This window comes from Macrobrachium nipponense, chromosome 12, assembly GCF_015104395.2.
Source record: "Macrobrachium nipponense isolate FS-2020 chromosome 12, ASM1510439v2, whole genome shotgun sequence".
Lineage (NCBI taxonomy): Eukaryota > Metazoa > Arthropoda > Malacostraca > Decapoda > Palaemonidae > Macrobrachium > Macrobrachium nipponense.
Window position 1 is genome coordinate 22,130,525 of NC_087205.1, and position 26,642 is coordinate 22,157,166.

General features: G+C 34.5%; 1 protein-coding gene and 1 long non-coding RNA gene across 2 annotated transcripts; both read right to left on the reverse strand.

The window, feature by feature from the left end:
* Positions 1-13,106: 13,106 nt before the first annotated feature.
* On the reverse strand, positions 13,107-15,113 carry LOC135224961 (uncharacterized). Its single transcript, XR_010316848.1, has 3 exons — positions 14,096-15,113; positions 13,583-13,689; positions 13,107-13,243 (listed from the first exon to the last, which is right to left on the reverse strand). It is a non-coding gene; the product is annotated as an uncharacterized LOC135224961 (long non-coding RNA).
* A 2,134-nt stretch (positions 15,114-17,247) lies between these two features.
* LOC135224754 (uncharacterized) lies at positions 17,248-25,507 on the reverse strand. Its single transcript, XM_064264081.1, has 5 exons — positions 25,379-25,507; positions 21,535-21,682; positions 20,738-20,925; positions 19,989-20,153; positions 17,248-19,563 (listed from the first exon to the last, which is right to left on the reverse strand). The coding sequence occupies exons 1-5, from the start codon at positions 25,505-25,507 to the stop codon at positions 19,381-19,383; spliced, it is 813 nt and encodes a 270-aa protein (XP_064120151.1). The 3' UTR covers positions 17,248-19,380.
* Between the last annotated feature and the right edge of the window lie 1,135 nt (positions 25,508-26,642).

Genomic DNA, 26,642 nt, shown 5'->3' on the forward strand with positions numbered 1-26,642 from the left:
TAGGAGCATACTTACCTGGCACAGGGTACACCAAATAGATTGACTCTACTTGTCATTAGAAGACTACTTACCTGGCACAGGGTACAACAAATAAATTTACTCTATTTGTCGTTAGAAGACTACTTACCTGGCACAGGGTACACCAAATAGATTGCTTCTAGATGTAATTAGAAAGATACTTACCTGGCTCAGGGTACACCAAATAGATTGCTTCTAGATGTAATTAGGAGCATACTTACCTGGCACAGGGTATATCAAATAGTTGCTTCTAGATGTAATTAGGAGCATACTTACCTGGCACAGGGTATATCAAATAGATTTTGTCTAGTTGTAATTGGAAGCATACTTACCTGGCACAGGGTACACCAAATAAATTACTTCTAGATGTAATTAGAAGTATACTTATCTGGCACAGGGTACACTAAATAGTTTGCTTCTAGTTGTAATTAGATGCATACTTACTTTTGGCACAGGGTATACCAAATAGATTCCTGTTAGATGTAATTAGGAGCATACTTACCTGGCACAGGGTACAGCAAAAAGGTTGCTGTTCTTTCCTCTGCTGCTTCTTCTAGTATGATATGTTTGGTTCCTAGTTCATCAACCTTTCTGCCATATCCTTTATATTCCTTAGTTCCTTTTCATTATCATCTGATGTACTAATTTACTGAAGACTCCTTCTGCAATCCACGATTCCATCCTCTCAGATGTAGTCCTCAGGTCTCCAGCTTGCTTCTGTTCGGAAAGCTTTTACTTTTTCTGAATCTTCATCCTAAGTTGTTATTGTCTAATGATTGGTTTGCTTTTTGTACTGCAGGTGATGGTTAGGCAGATGTTTGCGTTCTTCATGGTGTCTTTGGGGGCCTCAATTTCTCGGCACATTTCTCTCCAAATGCGTCTGGAGCTTCTGTACTTCTTTGGCTTTCATTTTCTGTGGCTTTCCTTTAGCCATTCATTTTGTATCTATCAGCTCTTCCTTTCTTTCTTTTTGTTCTTATCTTCTCCAACTATTCCTCCTTCGTGACAGCTGTCTGTTCTTTTGTAAATCTCACTTTCTCTCCTTGAGATCCTCCCTTGTCTTCCGCAATCCAGGATTCCATCCGTTCAAATCTGGTCATCAGGACTCCAATTTGCTTCTCTCTGGAAAGATCTTAGGGCTGTCTCATCGTCGTCCTCCGCTGTTATTCTTTTCTCTGAGCTTTCCTTTACCTTGGATTTCAAATCAGACGCATTCGAGCTCTGAAGGCTTCAAATATGGATTCTAAGGATCTCGGAGCTTGCATCTGGAGTCTTTGGATCCAGTGAATCTTATAGCGTTGGGTGTACAGTTCATTTTTCAGTCCATCTCTGTATCTTGCGTCTTTCTAAGATGACTCCAGGGAAAACCCCTCCTCAGACTTCAACTGAATTCTAATTCAGGGTCGAACTTGAGCGCCCGATTCCTGTAGGCCCACTCTATGTCTTCAAATTAGCCTTTTCTGCAATTCCTAGGATGTAGTAGGGGCAGCCGTGACATTGCATTCTTTGCAGGGCTTTAGCGGCTGCAACCAAATCATCTTGACCATCTAATACCTCAAGCTGGACCAAAGCTTCGCTGTGTCTGCAAGCAACAAGACACAATCCCAGTCCCAGTCTGTAGTCTGCTTGGTCGTCGGCCAGATCCAGTACTCTGAGGAAACATTCACAAGCTTCTTCCAGGCGTCCAAGCTTGTAGAACATGTTTCCTTTCGCCTTGGCCTCTTCAGCCAGAGCATCATTTTTAGGCTTATCATCTTTGTTCTTCTTCGGAAGCAACTGAACTCTGGGTTCCATGATATGGACCTCCTTCTGCAGACCTCGAATCTCCTGCATCTCACGACCGGGACTTTTCACTTGATTACGATTTCTTGCGAGAACAGATATTGGTTCTCTCTTTGAGGCTCGCAATTTCTCTTAGGGTTCCGTGGCCGCCGTTTCTGCAGCTCTTCTACTTTTTCTAGCTTCTCCTCCCGTTCTCTCTCTCTTTACCTGCGAGGTGCTCTTTCAGATTTTCTATTTCCTTTCCCTTCTGGAGTAATGACTGCAACTCTGTGAGCTTCTTCTTCAGGCGTTCATTCTCCTCTTCAGCAGAGTCGCGATCTTTACCTAACGTTTCAACGTTACGCTTTTCTTCCATCAACTGGTCCAGTAAATCTTGGTTTGTTCTGCTCAGAGTTGATTCGTTCAAATTCGCGACTTCGATTTCATCAAGGAGCAAAAGGTTCTCTTCCTGAGAATCTGTCCAGTCCTCATTTAAGAGAGAGATCATCTCCATGGCGCAGAACAGGTCATCGTCGGCGTCCATCCTGGCAGTAGTAGCATCTTGAACAATCTGTAGAGCCTTCTGGCCTTTAATGCACTGATGTGCGCGGCCAAGAATCCTCCCAGAACAAGAGCCAATGCGTTATTGGCATAAATAATCCGAGATTTCGGATTCCGTTTATAAAAGGTTGTATCATTGATCCGGTAGGGATCAGAGCCAAATTTCAGGGTTGCCGAAGTATGAAAATGACGTCATTAATAAGACTTATCTTGTCCACATTGTGATTAGGTGTGGAGTGTGGAATCCACACGTAAAAATTTCACACTTTTTACTTAAAAGGCGTATGGAAGTTAAAATATAATAATAAGTTATGAAAATTTTTTACTATTGTATTTTATGTCTCACTCACAAATATCCTTTTTAATTTGTGGATGAGTTTGGATGTTTATCAGATGCATAACGCTGACCGTTGATTCATGTGCAAACCAAGACCTAGAATATAAAGCTAGATCTTGACCGTACGAACTGGCTGGCTCCAGCTCCAACCAGCCTCAGTTACCTATTCAAAATGATTTTCAATCTGGTCCTCAACGACATCTACATTTATTCTTTTTTCATAACACTAGAGAGTATTCTTAATTTGCTAGTTTTGATGGTATATTTTCGTGAAAATTTTGTGAAAAATATGCCTACATTCCACTGCCATTCGGTAGCAAATTATTTTTCAGCGATGCACTTTACAGCTTTGCAATACACATTGCAATTTTTGCATATGAAAATGATTAATGTGCCTGTATAATCTATTTTGTTATTCTACAACTAAGGTGACATAAACTTTTGAAAGGAACGGGCTTTAATGATTTCATAACTGTAATTTGTACAACGTAAGATCTTAGCAAAAATCGTTGTCAGTTGATATTGCCCTAAATGAATGACTGTGTATAACAACGATAAAAGTGAGAATTGTATAATGCAATGGTAATTAAATCCTCATGTAAAATTAAATGGTTCAGTACATTAGCATAGGTCCAGGATACGTTGCCAGTTTACTCTACTCTAAAAAATAAGACATAGTTATAACACAGGTGCTTACTAATACATTTGCAGCTTCAATTCTTTACGAAAGGGATTGTAATTATGTAATTGCAATGATACAATACAGAGAGAGAGAGAGAAGGGGGAGGGGGAGATTTCATCCTTACTTATGACATTTTAATTGATGATCATCATCGTCGTCAATGTTTACCAAAGGGGTTGCCAGAAACCTCTTTTCCTCTATTGACCGCTTTCCTTCTTAAATTTTTATCATGAAATTTACTGTGCATTGCATTGCATTATTTCTACGTCTGTTTAAGTTGTCTTACATTTTATTTCATTATTTATACTTCTATTTAAGTTGTATCACATTTTATTTCATAATTTCTACTATTATTTAAGTTGTCTTACATTTCATCTCACTGAGAAAACAAAAAGGAAAATTGTAGTCTCATATTCACTCGTCGATATGTGAACAAGACACCAGATTCTGTTTGTAGAAAGCTATGAAACCGCCTGATCCTGCAACTCTTATCAAGAAGAAGAAGAAGAAGAAGAACCCAACAAACCTTTATCTAAAGAGGAAAACGACAAACAACAATAGTTTTCTTTCCCGTGGGATAGGACAAAGCCGGTGGAGGTTCGTAAACACACACACACACACACACACACACACACACACACACACAAAGAAGAAAAAAAAACAGTTGCCAACCCTTCCGGCGTTGTCCGAGGAGGAACGTGACAAAGGTAATGTCATGCTGACTACTACTATTCCTCGTTAAGACACTTTTGGGGTTTCGTACACTTCGTGTTTGAGGGGTGGGATGGGGAGCTTGGGGAGTAGGACGATGTGTGTGTGTGGTGGTGCGACATTACGAAACACGTAGTACATAACTTATAAGTATTTATAAGTGTTGCTATGTAGTGGGGAAAAACTGTAATAGCGCCTTGGGTTGGTACGCTGTAAGTGGTAAAAGTAAAGCGTTGATATCATTCAGTGAGAAATACTGATTTTTATTTCCAAAATAATTTTCAAAAGCCTAAAAATATCACACGAAATATAAAATAAAAAGCTTCAACAAATATTTCCATTTTCTGCACAATTATTTCGAGAGATTTGTCCACTTTTTGATGGCCCATTGTAATTTCAAAAATTATTATAAAAATCGCTAAGAAAAAGAAAAAAATCACTTTAAGAATCGGCTAAATATTGGACAATAAACATAACATAAAAAAACTGTAAAAAAGATGAATTTACATTCAATATAATATTTTTGGCACTTTTCCCTTATTTTTTATGACTGATTTTTATTTCAAAAATCATTTGAGAAATATCCTCAAAATAACACAATGAATGTAACATAAAAAAGATTTTTAAAATTATATTTTGTTAAAGTATTTTTAAATTTTTTTCCTTTTCATGACTGATTTTTTTTTGTTTCAAAAATCATTTTAGTAATCGGTTAAAAATAGGAAAAAGAATTAGAATTTTAGTTTTAGGCTGCAATTTTAGTACACAATTTTTAAGATTTTTAAATCTTTTTGATGACAGATTTTTAATTCAAAAATCATTTCAAAAATCGGTTAAAAACAGGACAATAAATGTAAAATAAAAAGGTTTTAGAAAACATTAAAATTTTTGCACAATATTCATATGAGCTTTTTCCAATTTTTATTTGTGGTTCTTTGTTTCAAAAACTTTTGCAGAAAATGTCGAAAAAAGAACAAAAAAGAAACAGAAAACAAGCTTTAAAAATCATTCAATTTAAATACTATATTTATGCTAGTTTCCAAAATCATTTCGAAAATTGCGTTAAAACTGGACAATAAATATAATATAAAAAAAAGTTTTTAAAAATTTAATTTAGATATAATACTTTTGTGAGTTTTCCCCTTTTTATGACTGATTTTTATTTCAAAAATCATTTAAATAATCGCCTGAAAATATGACAATGAATGTAAATGAAAAGTCTGAAAAAATATATAAATTATAGTATATTTTTAGAGTTTTTTTTTCGCTCTTTTTGATGCCTGATTTTTGTTTAAAAAATCATTTAGAAAATATGCTAAAAATAGGACAAGAATTTGAAATTAAAAGCAGTTTAAAAAAGAATTTAATTTTAATACAATACTTTTTTATAGTTTTGCCCTTTTTTTGATGACTGATTTTTATTTCAAAAATTATTTCAAAACGCTTAAAAATAATACAAAGAATGTAATAAAAAAGTTACAAAAGTATTCATTTTTGCACATTATCTTTAAGTTTTTTCCTCTTTTATTTTGACTGTTTTTTTAAAAACCATTATAAAAATCGCCTAAAAAATGAAAAAGAAAAAACTTAAATATTTCAATTTAAATACAATATTTTTTCTTTTTTTTTGGCCTCTTTTGATGAGTTAACTTTTGTTCTAGAAATCATATAAAAATCACATAAAAGTATGATAATAAATGTAACAATCAAAGTTTTGAAAAAAACATTTCAACTTTAGTAAAACCTTTTAGAGATTTTTTCCCTCTTTTTGATGACAAATTTTTATTTACAAAATTATTTAAAATCTATATTGATTTTTACTAATATTATTTTATTATTTTTATTTTTATTATTTTTATATCTGGTTTATTATACTCAATTTTATTATCATTATATTCATTATTTTTATTTTATTTCTTCAAATTTTTATTTTTATTGTTTTTAATTTCATATTTTTAATATTTTATCATTTTCATTTTTATTAATTACTAGTCTCATGTTTAGTTTATCTTTATCATAATTTTATTTTCATTCTTATTATTTTATTATAATTTTTTGTTTTTACTATTTTTTTAATTATTTTATTTCTATCATTTTTTATTTATTTTCATTTTCGTTTTTATTATTTTATTTTAGATTTTTACTTTCATTTTTATTTTCATTTTTTTAATTTAAATTCTTATTATATTTTTATCATCTACATTTATTTTTTATTTTCATTTTATAACTTTTGTATTAATTTCTATTTTTATTTATATTATATTATTGTTATTGTTATTGTTATTATTTTATTGTCTACCACAAATTTTATTATTTTATCATGATATTTATGATTATTTTTATTTTACTATTATTATTTTATTACATTTATTTCTATTTTTTATAATTTAATTTTTATTTCTATTATATTTATTTCAAAAATGATTAATATTACTTTATCATTTTTATTTCTATTTTTGTAAATTTTTATTTTATTATTATTATTATCATTATTTGTTTATTTATTTATTTTTTTTTTTTTTGCTCTATCACAGTCCTCCAATTCGACTGGGTGGTATTTATAGTGTGGGGTTCCAGGTTGCATCCTGCCTCCTTAGGAGTCCATCACTTTTCTTACAATGTGCGCCATTTCTAGGATCACACTCTTCTGCATGAGTCCTGGAGCTACTTCAGCCTCTAGTTTTTCTAGATTCCTTTTCAGGGATCTTGGGATCGTGCCTAGTGCTCCTATGATTATGGGTACAATTTCCACTGGCATATCCCATATCCTTATTTCTATTTTCAGATCTTGATACTTATCCATTTTTTCCCTTTCTTTCTCTTCAACTCTGGTGTCCCATGGTATTGCGACATCAATGAGTGATACTTTCTTCTTGACTTTGTCAATCAACGTCACATCTGGTCTATTTGCACGTATCAGCCTATCTGTTCTGATACCATAGTCCCAGAGGATCTTTGCCTGATCGTTTGCCATCACTCGCTCAGGTTGGTGCTCGTACCACTCATTACTGCAAGGTAGCTGGTGTTTCTTGCACAGGCTCCAGTGGAGGGCTTTTGCCACTGACTCATGCCTGTTTTTGTACTGCTTCTGTGCAAGTGCCGGGCATTCGCTTGCTATGTGGTTTATAGTTTCATTTTTCGCATTGCACTTCCTACAAATGGGAGAGATGTTATTTCCGTCTATTGGTCTTTGAACATATCTGGTTCTTAGGGCCTGATCTTGTGCCGCTGTTATCATTCCTTCAGTTTCCTTCTGTAGCTCTCCCCTCTGTAGCCATTGCCATGTGTCATCGCTGGCTAGTTCTTTAGTCTGTCTCATGTATTGTCCATGCATTGGTTTGTTGTGCCAGTCCTCTGTTCTGTTTATCCTTGTCCTGTCTCTGTATATTTCTGGGTCTTCGTCTACTTTTATAAGTCCTTCTTCCTATGCACTCTTTAGCCACTCGTCTTCACTGGTTTTCAGATATTCCCCCAGTGCTCTGTTCTCGATGTTGATGCAATCCTCTATACTTAATAGTCCTCTCCCTCCTTCCTTTCGTGTTATGTATAGTCTGTCCGTATTTGCTCTTGGGTGTAGTGCTTTGTGTATTTTCATATGTTTCCGGGTTTTCTGATCTATGCTACGGAGTTCTGCCTTCGTCCATTCCACTATTCCTGCGCTGTATCTGATTACTGACACTGCCCATGTGTTTATGGCTTTTATCATATTTCCGGCGTTGAGTTTTGACTTGAGTATCGCCTTGAGTCTCTGCATATATTCTTTCCTGATTGTGTCCTTCATTTCTTGGTGTTTTATATCCCCTCCTTCCATTATTCCCAGGTATTTGTATCCAGTCTCATCTATGTGTTTGATGTTGCTCCCATGTGGTAGATTTATCCCTTCAGTTCTCGTTACTTTGCCTTTTTGTATGTTGACTAAGGCGCATTTTTCTATTCCAAACTCCATTCGGATGTCCCCAGATACAATCCTTACAGTCTGCATTAGGGTATCTATTTCCTTGATGCTCTTCCCATACAGCTTGATGTCATCTATGAACATCATATGGTTGATTCTGTTGCCTCTTTTCTTGAGTTGGTACCCGGCATCCATCTTCTGTAGTACTTTTGTCATGGGAATCATGGCTACTACGAAGAGTAGTGGGGACAATGAGTCGCCCTGGAAGATCCCTCTCCTGATATTAACCTCTGGTAGTCTTATTCCAGAGCTTGTAAGTATTGTATTCCAGTTGTGCATTGTATTTTTGAGGAAGCTGATGGTGTTTTCGTCTGGCCCATATATTTTCAGGCATTCTATTAGCCATGTGTGTGGTATCATGACGAAGGCTTTCTTATAGTCTATCCATGCCATGCTTAGGTTGGTTTTCCTTCTCCTACTGTTCTTCATTACCATTTTGTCTATCAGGAGCTGGTCTTTTGTGCCCCTACACTCCCTTCTGCAGCCTTTCTGTTGGTGGGGGATGGGGTTTGTCTCCTCTAGGTAGTTGTATAGCCTTTCACTGATGATACCTGTTAGTAACATTATTGGTAGGCAGGTGATAGGCCTGTAGTTACTGGCTATATTTCCCTTACTCTTGTCTTTTTGTACTAAGGATGTTCTTCCTGTGGTCAAGGCCTGTAGTTACTGGCTATATTTCCCTTACTCTTGTCTTTTTGTACTAAGGATGTTCTTCCTGTGGTCATCCATTTGGGTGCATGGTGATTTGAGATACAATGCTGGAGTTGTTCTGCTATTCGTGGGTGTAGGGCCTTGAAGTTTTTGAGCCAGTATCCATGGACTTCATCGGGACCTGGGGCTTTCCAGTTGTCATAGGAAGCTGATGGTGCTTTCCTCTGCCCCATATATATTCATGGATTCTGCTTATTATTACTATTTTATTGTTCTAATTATTATATTTTCATTTTTATTACTATATTTATTATAGTTATTAGTATTGTTTGTTTTAGTTTTTATTATAATTTTTATTATTTTTAATTTTTTATCTGTATTATTATTATTTATATTTTACTTATTATTATTTCATCATTTTTATTTAGTTTTTAGTAAATTTATTTTATTTCAAATATTTTTGTTTCAATTTATTATAATTATTATTTTATTAGTTCTATTTATATATTTATTATTTTTGTAGATTGCATTTTTAATATTTTTTATTTATTATTTTACTTGTTATTATTTATTTATTTTTTCTTTTATTATTATGATCATTTTATTTTCATTATTTTTATTTCTATTTTTATGACTTTTCCATGTGCATTACATTTATTTTACTTTTAGTATTTTTAATTTATTTTTATTTTATAATTTATAGAATTTTTATTAATTTTATTTTCATTTTTTGTTTTTTTTATTTCTACTTTTATTTATATTGTATTTTTCAAAATATTATTATTATATTTTCATTATTATTATTTTCAGTTTTGTTTTTATGGGGATTACATTTATTTCTATTGTTTTTTTTTATTTTTATAACATATATAAATATTTTAATTAGTTTCATTTTTATTTTCAATATATTTACTTTTAATTTTACTTTTATTTTCATTTTTATTTATATTATTCTTAGTTTTCTGTTTATTATTATTATCTTATTGTTCTAATTATTTTGTATTTTTATTTTAATATTTATTATGTCGTAGATTGTTTTTATTTTTAATTCTATCTATATTTATTTATTTATATATATTTATTTATTCATTTACTTTTATTTACTTATTTATTTATCTTATGTGTTTATTTATTTGCTAATTTATTTATTTATTTTTATTATTTGCTTAATTATTCATTTTCATTAATTTATTTATTTTTATGTATTTATTTATTTTTATTTAAACATTTCTTATTTGTTTTTATTCATCTATTTAGTTTTATTTATTCATTTCTACATTATTTATTTAAGTATACTTATTTTTATTTATATATTTATTATTTATATTTTATTTATTTATTTATGAATTTATTTTTATTTTTTTATATTCATATTCATATATATATATATATATATATATATATATATATATATATATATACATATATATATATAATATATATCATATACATATATACATATATACATATACTATATACTATAATATATATATATATATATATATATATATATATTGTTACGAAGTGCCAAGTATCTGGTTACTACACTTACCATTCCTTTAATGTTACCTCACAAAAACCAGACACCTGAACCCTCATAACACGTATTGAATGACTGAATACTCTAAAGGCAACAGTGATCCCTTAACACTTACCAGTATTGCAGAAAATCAGACTAAGTTCATCAAAACAGGTGTGAGGTAATCTTGTAAGTAATTAAATTAATCAAAGGGCATCACTCCATCAACAACTTTAAAATCTAAGTATTTCCCTGATTTCAGAAGTCTAAGTACTTCCCCAGTTCTAAGTCACTTCAAGTAAATTGAAGGAAAGCAAATCAATTACCACTATGTTTCTACCTAACATAAATATAATCATAATTAAATTCAAATATACTGGTTATAAATGAAAATATACTTATAAAAACTTTAAATACAAAAATTTATTATTAAACTCAAAATTTATAAGTGAAATTCACAATATCAGGGAAAATTACTGTTACTTGAAAACAAAGTAAAGTTTAATTAATTCTTGAATCAAATTAAGTAAAATTAAATAAAAATTAATTTATCACAAAATTCAAGAAAATTAATTCAATTGAAATTCAAGTGTTAGGCAATAATTGAAAATTTGAAATTAATTCACAAGTGCTAAACAACAACAAAACTTGAAAAGAATTCTAAGTAAATGCAAATTAATTCACAAATGTTAAATTTAATCAAATGTGCAATGATTAAGCAATGAAAATAACTAAGTCAATTAAATTGTGAATGTGAATGAAAATATAAAATAAAAAGACACCCTTCAGTAAGAAAATGAACAAGTGCACAAACAGTGGAACAAACACAAACACAAAAAAAATCAGCAATGTGTAAAAGTGTAAATCTTTTTCACTCAAAACATTATAACCAACAGTTTTCACCAAACCTTAGTAATCACCTGTTATTAGTTATTAGTTAAACACAGTTCCTATCCGTTATTAGTTAACCACTGTTCCTAACAATTATTAGTTATTAGTTGCAACTAATAAAAATATAACACACTTTACCTTTTTGGTATACCAACTTCTTTCTTTCTTTGCTGCAGGCTTGATTCACACTTTCACAAAACCCAGGCACCGTTACGAAACAACGTTTGTTCAGATTCCACAACAAAAAACTCTAAAAAATACAAACTCTAAGAAATATCAAATATGAAATTCTAAGTTACGAGTGACCAATTTACGTTACGTTAATATAAGATCAAAAGTGCTATGCGATGGAGAGAGAGAGAGCGAGATGTTAATGCCTCGAGGTTCTAAGATATAATGAAATCTCTTCCTTTATGGAAACTGGACAGGGCAGATGACACAAAACGTTCTGAGAAAATTCTTCTAGAAGCTTCGGAAATTTGATGCAACTTCACATAAAAAATGTGCAATCTCCACATGGCTTTGATCAAAGACATGCGTACAAGATGATTCTGCTCAACACACGTACCCCATCGAAACAGAGGTTGAGCGATAATTAAGATTGACATGTTTTGATAACATCGCGAAGACTCGACTCGATCGCTTATCAAATGCGTTGACAGATTTAGGAAAGCAAACGGATCTCGCAGACCCTCTAATCTTACCGTGTTGACATAAAAGGGAAAACACTCGCAGTTTCGAACGGACAAAGAAAATCTCTCTTTTTTTTACATTCTACATTATAATGTATATTCTTTTATAACATGCAATGCAAAATCTGAACACACATTTAAAACATCCTATCTCTAAACTATCTAGGAATCTGAAAAAATGTTGCACAATTCTACATGATATTTCAAAGAGGGGAAACATGCATTTTGAAAGTAGCAATATATATATATATATATACTATATATATATATATATATATATATATATATATATATATATATATATTATATAAATTGGCTTGCCTGTGGATGGACCTCTTGGTATAAATACCACCTTTTCTGTAAACTTTTCTCATTCATCTACCTGAAGAGGGATACAGCAGTCTCTGAAATATAGTACTTTTCTCTCTATATTTTTGGTGTTTTTATGGGCTCCTTTTATTAGATGGAATTCTGTTATAACAGAACATTTTTTACCAGTGTATATATATATATATAGATATATAGATATATAGCTATATATATAGATATATATATATATATCTATATATATAGATATCTATATATATTCATGGGATACTTTTTAAAAATTTAAATCATATAAACTAACCTTCCATCTCTTGCTCAGTACAATTCATTCGGGGATTAAATTATCTGCATGAAAATTTCTAAACGCAGAAATACATCCCTTCCTTCCCCTCCAAGTCGGAAAAAATATAGCTCACAGAATGAGATTGTACCTTTCAGTAATTGTTACTGAATCTTGTATAAATTGGATAATGGGTCAAGAAAATTAAAGCTATTTGGTGTATATTAAATGGTTCGCAAGTTTATAACTGGTTTACTGGAGGACAGCATAAATTTTTGCTATCTAATTTTAATACTTTTATACTATTTTTAGTTTAAATAAAAGATTCTTAATTTTTACTCAATAAAAGTATTAAATTTATTAAATTTTTACCTTACCATAATTCCACACAGCTACAGATATTTTTTTATAAAGACCATCAACATCACTATTATGCTTTAATTACCAGCTTTTACTGGAGTATCATTAAAAATCTTTCAATCAAAAGAAGTTTACTTATAAATTAAACGTAACGCATCAAAAACTTTAGTTCACTATTCTGCAAGTCAAGTTCGGAAGTAGTGACAGGATGTAGTAGTACAGTACAGAAGATTATTATATGAGGTTAGCCTATTATACAGTCTGCAGAAACCAACCACCACGAAGTCTACACAGGGCAATTTGAAGGATAATTAAATTTTAAGAGAAACTTCATTAATGTATTAAGTCTGTACAATACTGTTATTAACATTATCTTCTTACTTCGGCTTCTTTCACTGCAAAACTTCCTCCACGTAGTCAATCGCAATAACCAAGTTTTCTGTGGACTGAAGTGTAGCTTCAAACAACCGCCACAGGATAAGCTTACAGACAAGTGATCTGCGGGAAAAAAATTTACAAGTTAGTTTCCTTGTGCATTTTGAACATTAAGTTTAGGAACTCAATATTTATCGGAACATTTTGAACCTCTTAAATGACATTAGGCTATAATTTGTTATTACCACCTAAAAAATCCCTTATAAAGCCTTGTGCTTTCTCTGATGGATTTAAGTTTGGTAAACTTTTGTAAACTTATTCTTAGTTGTATGTAAAAGCTAACTGATTTTTAAGTCACATTAATAGTTCTTAGCAATAACAATACATTAGTTTCTAGTTTAACAGATTAGTTTAAAGTCAACCAAGAAACTTTGGACAAATACAAAAATTGAGTATAATTACCGCAAGATAGCAATCCTGAAAAAATGCCAATACTGCAGTTAAACCATGCTTTGAAGACCAGATTAACATTTTCAGTCTGTCATTACGCCCTTTCTCGTAACACAAACCTGCAAAGAAATTAAATCAAACAAACTATCATTTCTAAAAAGAAACTAGTGAATTTGTGATGGATGTGGAGTACAGAGGCGAAATTAAAAATGGCTAGGTTTTAGAATGATCAAATGGTCAGTTTCATTTTGGTCTATGAGTAGTTTTCTTTGACTCAACAAATAGGGAAACTTCCAAAACCAGACTGGTCTTTCACGGACAAAATTTCAAATTGAGGCCTAGCTATAATTCTGACCTCTAGCGAGTTTTATGATATGAATTTCTGAATAACTGATTATTATGAATACTTTAAAGAGATGCCATATTTGATCAACACTCCATATTTGGTCAACACCTGGGTCATAAAAGTTAACACGAACAAAGAACTAGACGGTGATTTTAGCATCCTGTTAGGTATTCACTTACCACCAAAATCACTGGAGCAAATTCACTTCTTCCACAGCAGAAAACGAAATAGTGGTAAGATGTCTCCCAAACACCCAGTTTCGTTTACAACTAATTTGACATACATTATGGGCTTTGAGATGCCTTGGTTTAAGGTCCCTGTATACAAGCAGCGCCATCTACAGCTGGAATTTTTGGAAGTTTTTAGTTCATATCATTATTATTGGCAATATATCAAAGAAAAAATCATTAGAGCTTAATATCCCCATCTAAATAGGAAGAAAGATCGAAAACCAGGTAGCTATAAAACGTTCATAGGCTAACATCTGCATACAGTTACAATATTAGTATATTTTTATCTAAAAAAGAGGAATTTTCTAAAACCCCTCAAAATTTATAAATTTGCTGACAATTACCATTCCATAAGATATTCAATAATCAATGTAGTTCGAAATTTGATAGTAGTTTTTTGCTTATCTTGTTTTTCAGGTTTCCTAAATTTGGGAAGTTCAAGATTTGTTTACGTTTTATATATTTTGACATTTATAAGAGAGAGAGAGAGAGAGAGAGAGAGAGAGAGAGAGAGAGCACACTAGTCTCCCGTCAGCCTTCAAATGCTATTCATAAGGTAGGCTTTTTTAAATACAATAAAAAACTAAATTATTAATGCCACAGAGCACAGAATATAAAGGAAGGTGGATTAATAGAGTAAATAAAGTAAAAATGATCTCAGTCTTAATACGAAATTTGCTATGTACTACATTAAAACGACGAAAAACCTTATAGTCTCCTGTTCTCTACTTTAGTTTGCCATTTAAAAAAGAGAAAACTTACATAAATTCCCTCTTAAAGGATATTATATGTGACTGCAGGCTCAAATATAAGGAAGGACAAACGTTTCTTGAGTTTAAATTTAGTTTCTCCTTACCTATATGGAGGCGCAGACGTCGGGGATCCCCGACGTCTGTCTCCTAGAAGCCCTCCATATAGGTAAGGATAAACCAAATTTAAACATCACTCAAGAAACGTTTCTCCATCCCACCGCCGCCCAGAGAGCTGCGAACGACCCCCCGACAATGCCAGATAATCAGGAGCCCCCACAGGATGATAGGATTCCTGCTACAGAAGGAATTCCTGACGTTCATCCCCAGGCCCACTACTGTACTGGCGCTAGCACGAGAGAATCCCCGAGACCTTTGAGGCGAGATCCACGACTACGCCCAAGACCGGCCCGACCAATGGGATTGCAACTCTAGGTCCGAGCCGCTATAAATACCACCCCACAGACACCATCATCGTTCCCCTGTCCACTCCTATCTCTACAACTAAAGATATTTCCAATTTCAAAAAACTAACCATGTACCTAAAGAATCTTTTCAGATCACCTACGGGCCGAACAAGGGAAAGGCCCGTGCCAACAAGAAGTGTTGGCTTAATACAACAACAACAACAACTTTCTTGCTACAGTCTCCTCAACCGACTCGTCCGAAGATGACCTGTGAGAAGGTCGTAACGTCAGGTGATACCAGCTATACCAGCTATACCAGCACCAATACCAGCCCTTAAACCAAAGACGACCACGGCCCCGAACTGAACTACGCTTACGGAATAATACCGGCACTGACGACGAGCCCTGCTTGACCTGGACCTGATATCCTGCTCTAATAAAAGATTACCTTCAGCATTCATAATTTTTTGAAAATTCCCAATATGAATATTGGCCAGTTACTTAGAAACATCGCTGAGCCTGAGAAGCGAATTGTACGGAAAATAGAAAAAACAACATATAAAATCAACTCGCTTAATTCTGCCATTCTTTTTAACAGCATTTGCCTAAAAGAGGGTCTTACCAAATAATAATAATAATAATAATAATAATAATAATAATAATAATAATAATAATAATAATAATAATAATAATAATAATAATAATAATAATAATAATAATCGCACATCTCTATGGAGTTCAAGTACCATTTTTCATTATTCGAGGATAGAAAAAAAAGCACCGATCGTTATTGATAGAGATCGTTGATTGAAAGGCGAAATATTATCAGTTTTAGAAATAGCATGATATTCGCAAATGAGGGCGGCGTGCGGATGGAAGCGTAGTATCCTCACGCACGCACGAACATACATAAACAAAAAGGGACAGGGGCCCCGCTGTGAATGTTTCTTCACAGACGAAAATACATGAATAATATTACATAAAGGGAACATCAAAAGCAAGGGCGTAAAATGCTCTACATTTTAGTTCCTGGAAGAAAAGAGAAGACATGTGGATATACAGATTTTTACAATGGAAGGGCGAACATTCTCCCGAATGTCGTCCTTACAGTATCGAAATTTATTCTGAAAATGGTATGACCGCATATTGTATTCATGAAAACAAACTCACCTGATATGATTCGTTATAGTGAAATATTTTGGATTGCAGTTTCTTTACTACGTCATCATTAATAGTAGTGGTAGAAGTAAAATAACGCCCCTTCTAACAAAAGTGAGATAATCTACAGAAACTACCTAAATTTGGAAAAAAGTAGTGGCAATCTGGTCCAGAAAGGACCAAAGTTCGTAGGCGAAGTATACTCGCAATTGTTGACAAATTGGTATCCTGTAATCTGTATCCAGTAATAGTTTCATATTTCTAAGATTACTCTGCTGAGCGACGTTCTTACAATGCAGGTAACGAATGACCTAAATCCTGAATCTAGACTACTGTCCCTTATGAAAATAATAGAAAACTTAATAAACTGTATTATAGAATACGGAACTTAATTGCATGGTATCCTATCACAAACCAGTTCTCTTTATAGTTCACGATGACGTGCAAAACATTTTATCAAAATCTGAATCTATTTTCAATGGAAAAGTATGTCCCTGATTAAATTGAATCTGAATTCGGTTTAAATTGTTCTTAAAGCTCTTAATTTGCGGTTAAGGAAAATAAATCAGCAGAAGAGAACGTGATAACCATAAAAATACTGCGATGTTTTGGCAAGTTGGTGCATATTTGATGTAGCACACCATTTAAATAAAGAAATGGTATGAGAGAGAGAGAGAGAGAGAGAGAGAGAGAGAGAGAGAGAGAGAGAGAGAGAGAGAGAGAGAGAGAGAGTACATAATGCTTTTTTTCTCTTCACAATAATTACATGCTTAAAACACCTTGTAATATCACAGATTTAGATTTATTCCAAAAACATTCTGTACCACCATGGCCTCTGTATTGCAAAATGGAGTCCAATGGGTGGTTTCATACTTGTAGTAAACACTAAATTTTAGACAATTTTACTATATAGACAAATCCATAGTGAAGGGTTACTTGAATAGGGAAACTATTTAGAACTGAAATAAAATTCTTTGCTAAGCTTAAAATGCAACTTTTGCATGAATGCTGCAATCTGAAAGCTGATGAATACACCCGTAAACAAATAATTTAGGAACACATTGTCCAGTATCAACAATGGCAGCAGATCTCTCACTTGTGTGGGACTAATTGTAAACTGCTTCCATAGAACTCATTATAATCTAATTTTTTTATGTATTTACACCAGAGCTATTTATAATAATTTCATTTTTATAAACACATCCTGGAGATAGCTTTGAATGCCAATATATTCTATAGGAGCCGTAGAGAATTCTCACGTAGTGCAGATAGAATTATCTTTCTATGAATTCATACTGACCTGTGATAGAGTCCTTCTTATGCAGGAAAGACATAAGCCGAGATTTCGATAAATGATTAGATGGGTTTACTTGAAGTTCACAATAACAGATTTCGTGGAACCACGTAACTAAGAGTGAAAAACGGTAATCGTTAAAACAAAGATACTATTATTAATCTGTGTGAGAACTGGGCACGATCAATCGGAACATTTACTTATAGCTACCCCTCATGATTCAGTGAGGCTATGTATGTAGGTAGGGACATCAGTACACCATATGATGTCCAGCCTACTTTGTCCCACTGTCCTCATTTTAATTAACAACATACTTCTTCAAGAAATGATTTCAGAATCCACTGCTACGCCAATATGATAAATCATCCTGCGTTTATGACGTAACCTATCGGATTTATTTTGAGTTTCAAAGCCCTTACTTTTACTTTTATTAAAGGACTGCGTTTCCCACACTTTTGGCAAGGATTTCTTAGTTACCACTTATAAGACAGTTCATAGAAGTGGAATAAAAAAAAACTTTTAAAAGCATTAGAGGTTACTTTTTGAAACTGTCACCTCTTTCTTTCGTTTTATATACATTAAATATGAAATAAACTCAGCATATCGATACTCTGTTTTCTTTTTATTATTTACTTCACACAAAATAAATACAATAACAGTAAACTCGTCCTCCATAAGAAGATTATGTACCAAGACTCCTTGAATAGTTTAAAATAATTTCCCATGAGAATTTGTTAGCCATTGTACATGGAAAAATTTATCAACATTAATTGTTTTCTTATTTCTAAGTGCTTACTAAGGAACAAACTAACGAGAATGTATGACATCAGTGAATGTGTAGGTGTCTGCACTTGTTTTACAGCCCCAAAAAGTGCTGTCAATTGTAAATCCTCTCAGATTTAATGCAACCAAATCAGGCAAAACATCGGTCTACATGCAATAAAGTATATTTGGTTAACCTACAAATATTAAGTACATCTTCAGTATATGATTATACACTTCACTGCTTTATAACATTCAAAATATCAAGCTAAAATTTGTAAAGCAATTCTTCACATCTGGCTGGATAGCTAACAAGAGGAGACTTGGAGGCCTTTCTCTTGTCGAAATACTTTGGTACTAATGGGAAAATATTGTGAAAATATTGAATAAACTGCCCTACAGGCCTTAAAAACATCTACTGTCAAGCATCAGTTTATCTATAACCAATCTACTGTCAACGGCCTACTCATACGAACACCTTACACTACTTAGTAAGTAGCAACTGAGGACTTTGGTAAGTCTGAACTGAAAAACCTCCAATTTTAAGTAACAACTCAGAACTTCCAGACAATCGGCGGTCAAGTACCAGATTCAGCTAACGAAGTTCTGAGTTGATACTTGACAATGGAAGTTTTTAGCTCAGCCTTAAAAATATCTACTGTTATTTATCCTCCAGGACCTTAAAAATTCAAAACTTATAATGAATCAATTTGCAAGTACCGGTTTGAACCCAGAAAAAAAAGATTATTGAAGAATACAGAGGCAGATTTAAAAATGAAACAAAAAACATGTCAGGCATCACAATTCCCAGACTCTCTGAAGCTGAACTTGAAGGCGTCCGGTACAAGATGGTCTAGAGCGCCATCAGGTACTGTACGCCTCCACCAGGCACAAGCAAAAGCTACTGGCTATGAAGACGTCCCTGAAGAGGGACACGTGTGTCCCCATGAGGGTGCTGGTTCCTCTCAGGATGAGTCTTTGCCCTTCTGTGGCCGTTCCTGTGTACTTTGTCAGAAGGGCGTCACTCCGAGTTCCAGAATTGCCAACCTGGAATATAATCTAGAGGTTAGGTGAGAGAGAGAGAGAGAGAGAGAGAGTAGAGAGAGAGACGAGAGAGAGAGCAAGAGATGAGAGAAGAGCGAGAGAGAGAGAGAGAGAGAGAGAGAGAGAGATCATATATTCTAAGGGGATTTCCCTTCCAAACCACAGGTTTTCATCATGAATATTTAACAGTTAATCAGCACAAGGCACATGAATTTAATCATAAAAGCATTCAGGATATATTCTGCAAAATGAAAAACAGCATTAAGTCAACATCACTGTAATCAATTATAAAAAAGAAAACTAAAAATACAACTCATGACAATTAGTCGTCACTTCCTTCAGTCATAAGAAGGGAATTATAAAGACTACAAATTTAACATCACTACGGTCTCCAAAACAAAAATTAATTACTAAAAAGCCTCACTCACTCGAACTTCAACATCCTTGAAATAATCGGGAAAGAAGGACGAAACGGTGACCACCACGCTGGCTACGGGCTGGGATGAGCCCATTTTGACAACCACTGAGGGCCAAGTACTGGTGGATGAGCAGAAACAGTCTTCAGCTACACGTTCACACCTGGAGCCGGTCACCTGCCAGTGAAGATGATTACAATCTCTGGAAAAACTCAAGTTTTATGGGGTCATTGAGATATGGCAAGTAGGTGTAACCATCACTGAGCCGACAGATCAACTGGGACATAGACAGTAGATTCACCTGCCCTTTTTACAGTTACACAAGGCTCTTGGGTTTGTATCTCGAGGAATGGTATCGAATGCTCAGTTAGGTTCTAAAATTGCTACAGTTTTACATTAAGAAGTGGCCCAAACAGAGTATATTCACCTGCCTTTCCTACATAAGGTTTTTGTCCTTATATCCCACGGAATAATATTGAATGCTTTTTATCAAGGCTAGAATAACAAGTGGCCCAAAACAGAGTAGATTCACCTGCCCTCCCTACAGTCACAGAAGTCTTGTATCTCAGAGCATATTATCGAGTGATCAGTCAAAGGTTCTAAGCTGCTACAATTTATCAAACATAGAGCAATAATTGGCCCAATTTCCAAGTCAAGTCGAATCCCACAGGTAGGAAATCACTGAGCAGGTTCAGTGTCCACGCCAAGAAAATTCCCACAATCAATGGCCTATAACTTTCTCATTCCATTTCCACCCTTACCACCGTTTCTACAGCAGCGTATTCTCCATCCCAAGAGTCTTGTGGTGTCACGGACTTGCCCCTCAGGAGGTCCGTCGTGGTAGGCCCTGCAGTGCTGAAGGCCACATAACAAGTAGTAGTCGCGATATCCCCTGTTATGGGTATCTCGCCTGCTGACACCAACAAGTTGAGCAGAAGGCAGTGATTGTCTGAACGAAAGGTAAGAAATTAATAATAATAATAATAATAATAATAATAATAATAATAATAATAATAATAATAAATCCATCTTAACTAATTCTTGTACTCTTGATGAGTCCTGATGTTTTCCTGTTTAGACCAAAGGTCCACACGAGGTGTTTTATTACCTTGAGTACTTTTACAATTGCCTTGGCTGACTTTGGGCAAAGGAACATAATGGCTTAATGTAACCTAACCCACTGAAAAGAGCTTGTCAAGTTTCGTTTTAAGAAAATGGCTGCGTGATCACAGCATTTTTAATTCTTCACTTGGACTATGAAAAGCATATTTGAAATGAATTTGCAGAGGTCTTGAAAGGCGTAACAGGAGGAAATCGACAGCGAGAAGTCTTGAAAAAAAAATCCCGCAGCTGCATTATGAAACAATTATTAGAGGTAGAAAGTCAGGTGGAAGAAAGAGGATATAAACGGAGGTACAGCTAAAGGAATCAAAGAGGATGTAGCTAGGGGGGCCAAAGGGACTTCAAATTCAGTAGCGCCTACAGTGCATCGCATGAGGTGCATTGACAGCACTACGCCCCGTCCGGGTATTGTTAAATTAGATAATAATTCACCCACCAACAATGCAGAAGGCGGCGCAGGAGGAGGAGGAGGGCTGCTTGGAGCAGATGGCGGAGCAGTAAACTAAGTCTGAAGTGGTCAGTTGGGAAGGCACTGGATGCGTGGACGAGGTGCAAGAGAGAGACGTCTCCGGCAGGATGCTCTGCTGGAATAGAGGAATCCTCCAGGAGTTGGTATTGAAAACGTCATGAAATCGTTTGTGGTTTAGTGAATGTTTTTGAAAATGACAGGAGCCAAAATCATTAGTAAATATTTACGAAAATGAAAATAATCAGTATGTTTGTCTAAGAAAAAAAAAGGGAATGATTCAGTCATGCTTTTAGAATGAAGATTTAAACACATCTGCTATCATATAGTTTTAGGAAAATCAAAATATTTAAAAGATGATTCGCGATATATAACTTTGTAAAAATATTTACGAAAATTTAAATAATGAATATGTTTATTCAACAAAAAAATTAATGGTTTAGTTATGCTTTTAGCATACTGCTATAAAAAACACTTAGAATTTTTACGAAAATCTAAATAAATAAGGATTCGAGAGAAAAGAAGTTTCTGGAGAAATTTCGGCTCAACTTATAATAAAAAGGTGATCAAAATTTGTTGAAATCTCAAATCTTTTTAAATCTTATCTATACCCGTTTGAAGTAACACTGTAATCCAAATTAATTTTTCTCTGCAAAACTGAGGAAATTTAAGAATAAAAACATAACAAAATCTGTTCAAATACTTATCACACACAGAGACCGAACCCCGTTTTGTCAATTGAAGAGAAAGGATTCGATCCCGGTGGCAATCAGAACTTTATTTCTGTTCCACACGTGATTATGTTGATCACGTGTTAATATCTATATTCATATGTCTCGGGTATGTATACATACACACAACTGCAGTACAAAATATAAGTTATCATGCCGACCTCCAAATGCAAATAAACAAAAGCACTCCGATTTCCCAAGGAAAAAATGGGATCTTTTTTAGGTAGTGACCCCAAAGGTTTTTCTGGAGTCGTTATCTAGGACTAATATTTCTTTTGGGGGGTGGGCGGCATTATCATTATATTTAGCCTTTTGTTTATGTTTTTACGGTCATCCTAACGGGCTTGTACTGAACACACCACAAAGATTAAAACCCTTGGGAGTCACCATCTAAGGGAAAAAAAAAGGGTACAAATTCTACGTACCCGCTGGTAACCACGAGAGATGATGACGCCTTCCCCGTGAGAGAATGCCCAGATCACGAATGCCCCCAGCGAGATAAAATACCCGTAATCCATGTCACGTGGGTCGGACACTTCCCGCTCAAGGGGAGGTTGCTCAGCTCTTGATGTCCACTTCCTGGCCAGAGGTCAGTTCAGTTCAAGACGGTGGTGTGACGGGTATCTACTATTTATTCCGGATGGCGAGTTATGAAGACCTGTTGGCGCCTGCGCAGAAGAAGCCTGCGCCGAAGACTACTACTTTCCCATAATTCTTAATGATTATTGCTTCATGGTGTTGTGGCAACAATCTTGTTTTATTTTCTTTTAGCTCTCGTTGTTTATTACTGCATCTTTTACATAACGAATCGCTCAAAAGATAAAGTTTATCTGTTAACGTATTGTTTATGTTAAAAGATTTGAATAACTAATGAAATGAAGCCAATGGAACTGGGACACAATACGTGGGAATGAAATGTTTAATGTAAATTCGTCTCTTTGAAGAATTTATGTAAAATATATTATTCACTTAATTTGCCTTTTAATATCAATATAACATAGTTTCTCTGAAGTATACCTGACCACAAACATACATAAATACTTCACTATGCATCGTATTTTGCCTGAAAAAAAGTAAAAAACAAAAAAAATAAACATAAAAATGAATGAAATTTATTCGGATTGCAAATGACGCCAAAGGCCTTTCATACATCGATTACAGATCATTAAGGGTCATTGGTCATTCTGTCGATTCAGGTGACATTTAAAAGACCTCCACGATGGATCAAGAGGATGATCCACAAAATACTTTGTCAACTTCTGCCGCTACGAGGTCATGACCTTTATAGCAAGATTATCTACGAAATGCTTAATTAACATCTGCCTCTACGAGGTCATGACCTTTATAGCAATAGGGTCAATGAAATACTTTGTTCACTTCCGCCTCTATGAGGGCATAATCTCTTTATAGCAAGAAGATTAGTGAAATTCTGGGACCTAGAATGTCATCATCCAGCGCTGAAAGGGAAACAGAGAATGAGAGATTTGAAACCTGCAACAGGAGGAAAACCTCAGAGCAGTTGCAATACGGAACAGTTTTAAAGAGAGGGTGGATAACAGCATGGAAGAGAGAGAGCATATGAACGGACGTACAGTAAAAGTAATGAAAAAGATTGCAGCTCGATGACGATGGAACGCTGCAAAGACCGTTAAGTAATGCCTACAGTGCCCTCACACTACCTCCCCTATGGCGATAATAGACAGTGTGCTAAATCATAGATTAATAATCCCTTTATGGTCTACGGAATGTTATTTATGGAGCCACAGGGCTTCATTGAAGCCAACGTTTACTCATATTTCTTCATGTTTCATTGTATCGCCAATGTGCGCAATTATATATCGATTGTGGAACGATTCAGATATTCGTCTTTCGGAAAGGACATGTTAGCCTTTTCGCCTTTTCAGTAAAATAATGTGTAGATGGTTCCTGCTCTTATCCATAGCTATGGAAGGAGAGAAAATGGGAGCGGCTAATTTTCATATTCTGTTATCATGACATAGTAATTAGTAGGTACCTATTCAGTGAGCAAACGGGAAGTAATATAATGTATTTGAACGCTGCGTAGATATAGCGTGTCTTTTCAGACACCGCACATAAACACTCGCACACAAAAAGCTATATGGAATTGCAACTAGACTATAAAATCTAGGACAAAGGCCAAGCGCTGGGACCTATAAGGTCAATCAGTGCTGAAAGCGAAGCAGAGTAAAATAGTTTGAAAGGCGTAACAGGAGGAAAACCTTGGAGTTGCACTATGACACAAAGGAAAGAAAGATGGAAGACAGAGAATATGAACGGAGGTACAGTAAAACGAATGATGGGGGTTGCAGCTAGGGGCCTAAGGAAGGGACGCTGCAAAGAACCTTAAGTAAAGCCTCTAGTGCACCACATGAGGTGCACTGTGTAGGTATAGAGTGTTGTTTCAGATACAAATACACACACCAATACCTCGACACACAATGAACAAGGCTACAAGCTAATTCATCTGCAGTCAATAACCCTCTATCATTATCGGCCACGTCTTCGCCTCTGTACCGATTGATTAATGCCTTCCCTATCCACGACTACGATTCATCATTCCTTTCGAAGTACAGTATCGGTATCTGGTCCGTTATTGATCAAGGAACTCATCTGGAGCTTCTTCAGCAAACTTAGGGATTACCTTCTGCACTCTTACTACATCAAATACAGGGTCTTGATTACCTTGGGTAGTGTTAGACGGTGTTACATTAAATGTGGATCTAGCTCTTATCAATCCTATCTCCCTTTCAAATCTTTTTCTTTCTTTCCTCTTCTGCTGCTTTTTCTTTTCTCTTTCTCTTTTCTACCTTTCTACTCTTTCTCTTTCAGCTTGCATTCTTTCTCTTTCAGCCTGTATTTTCAGCTTAATCAAACTTTCTTCTGCTTCTATGCAACTAAGCTCTAACTCTGCATCACTTTTCTTTCTTTTCTTCTTACCTAATTATAAGATCAGCCTGTGCTACATTCAACAACTCTTGAGCTATTTCTAACTCATCTTCATCAGTTATTCTACCAGAGTCTATCATTGCTTACATGGCAATTCATCTGATGTCTGCCTTTACCATACTACCAGACACAAGAACACCACATGCTACTGCTAGAGTACTGCACTGCACCTTATTCAGAGTGGTTTCAGATAACTCTTGGATGGAAGGGGCTGCTAAAAATTCCAGAGCATTGAACAGAGCCATTTTTCTCCAATTATCTTAAGGAAATGTAGCCCATAGGCTGTGTTCATAGAATCTTGTTACTACCAAAGTAATGAACTTCGTTAACCAACAGGTTGAGTAGCGGTCGTGCAAGTGAAAAGTACCGAGTTTGCGCGATGTTCAAAACGAGTGCAAAGATGAGGAAAGGAAAAGACAAAAATATTGTAGAAATTAAATCAAGTAGAGGAAAGATCAAACCATCATACGAACATTATCTCACACTTATTGATGCAGCATGTCGAGCTGGAATACTAAAGAAAATAATGGATAAAGATGAGCCAATCCAAATCGAGAGAGTCAGCAGCTTGCGGACATTGCTCTGATGAAGTTGATGACGAAGGAACTTGCTGTGAAATACGTGACACATGGTTCCACTACAGATATTCAGGTATTGGGGAAAGATACACACCCATACTTTGGAGGGACAACATAATGTACATCTGTAACAATTGCAAGAGGCCCGAACAAAGAACACTGAAAACACCCATTGAAGATGAACTTGAAGAAACAAAAGCAAACACACAGATATTAGTAAAGTTGATTCAGGATTCGGCTCAGAAAACTAAAAGTAATGATCAAAAATAATGAAATTCAAAACAAAATTGACAATACTAATAAAAACTTATGCTGAATCACTAAATAAATATAAAAACTTCTGATCAAATCTACGGGGAAGAGAGCACAGCAACTAATGAAAAGAGGCAAATTCTGAGTAAAATAACGGCGTCAGTTGCACAGTTGAAGCAACAATGAGACGGACACTTATTTGTAAGACAGGGAAAACTTAGAAAAGGCAAAACAGTAGATTCAGGAAATCAGCAATATATCAATGAAGAAAAGGGTAAACTTAAACTCAAAATAAAAGTCGTTTAAGTCCCAAGGATGAGGATGACATTGTTAATACCATTGTAATGAAAAATCCCTGGAAAAGTGATTTCACTCATGAAGAGGACCACCTAAAAATTAAGGAAATGAAAGCCAAAGATGACAGATATATGCACTATATCATCAAATGCACACCACAAATACGAAAGGCTATTTCTGATAGAGGTGGCAAATTGTGTAAGGAGCGTCCACACGGTCGAACACTGTCCGACGGACAAACATTGTTATATCA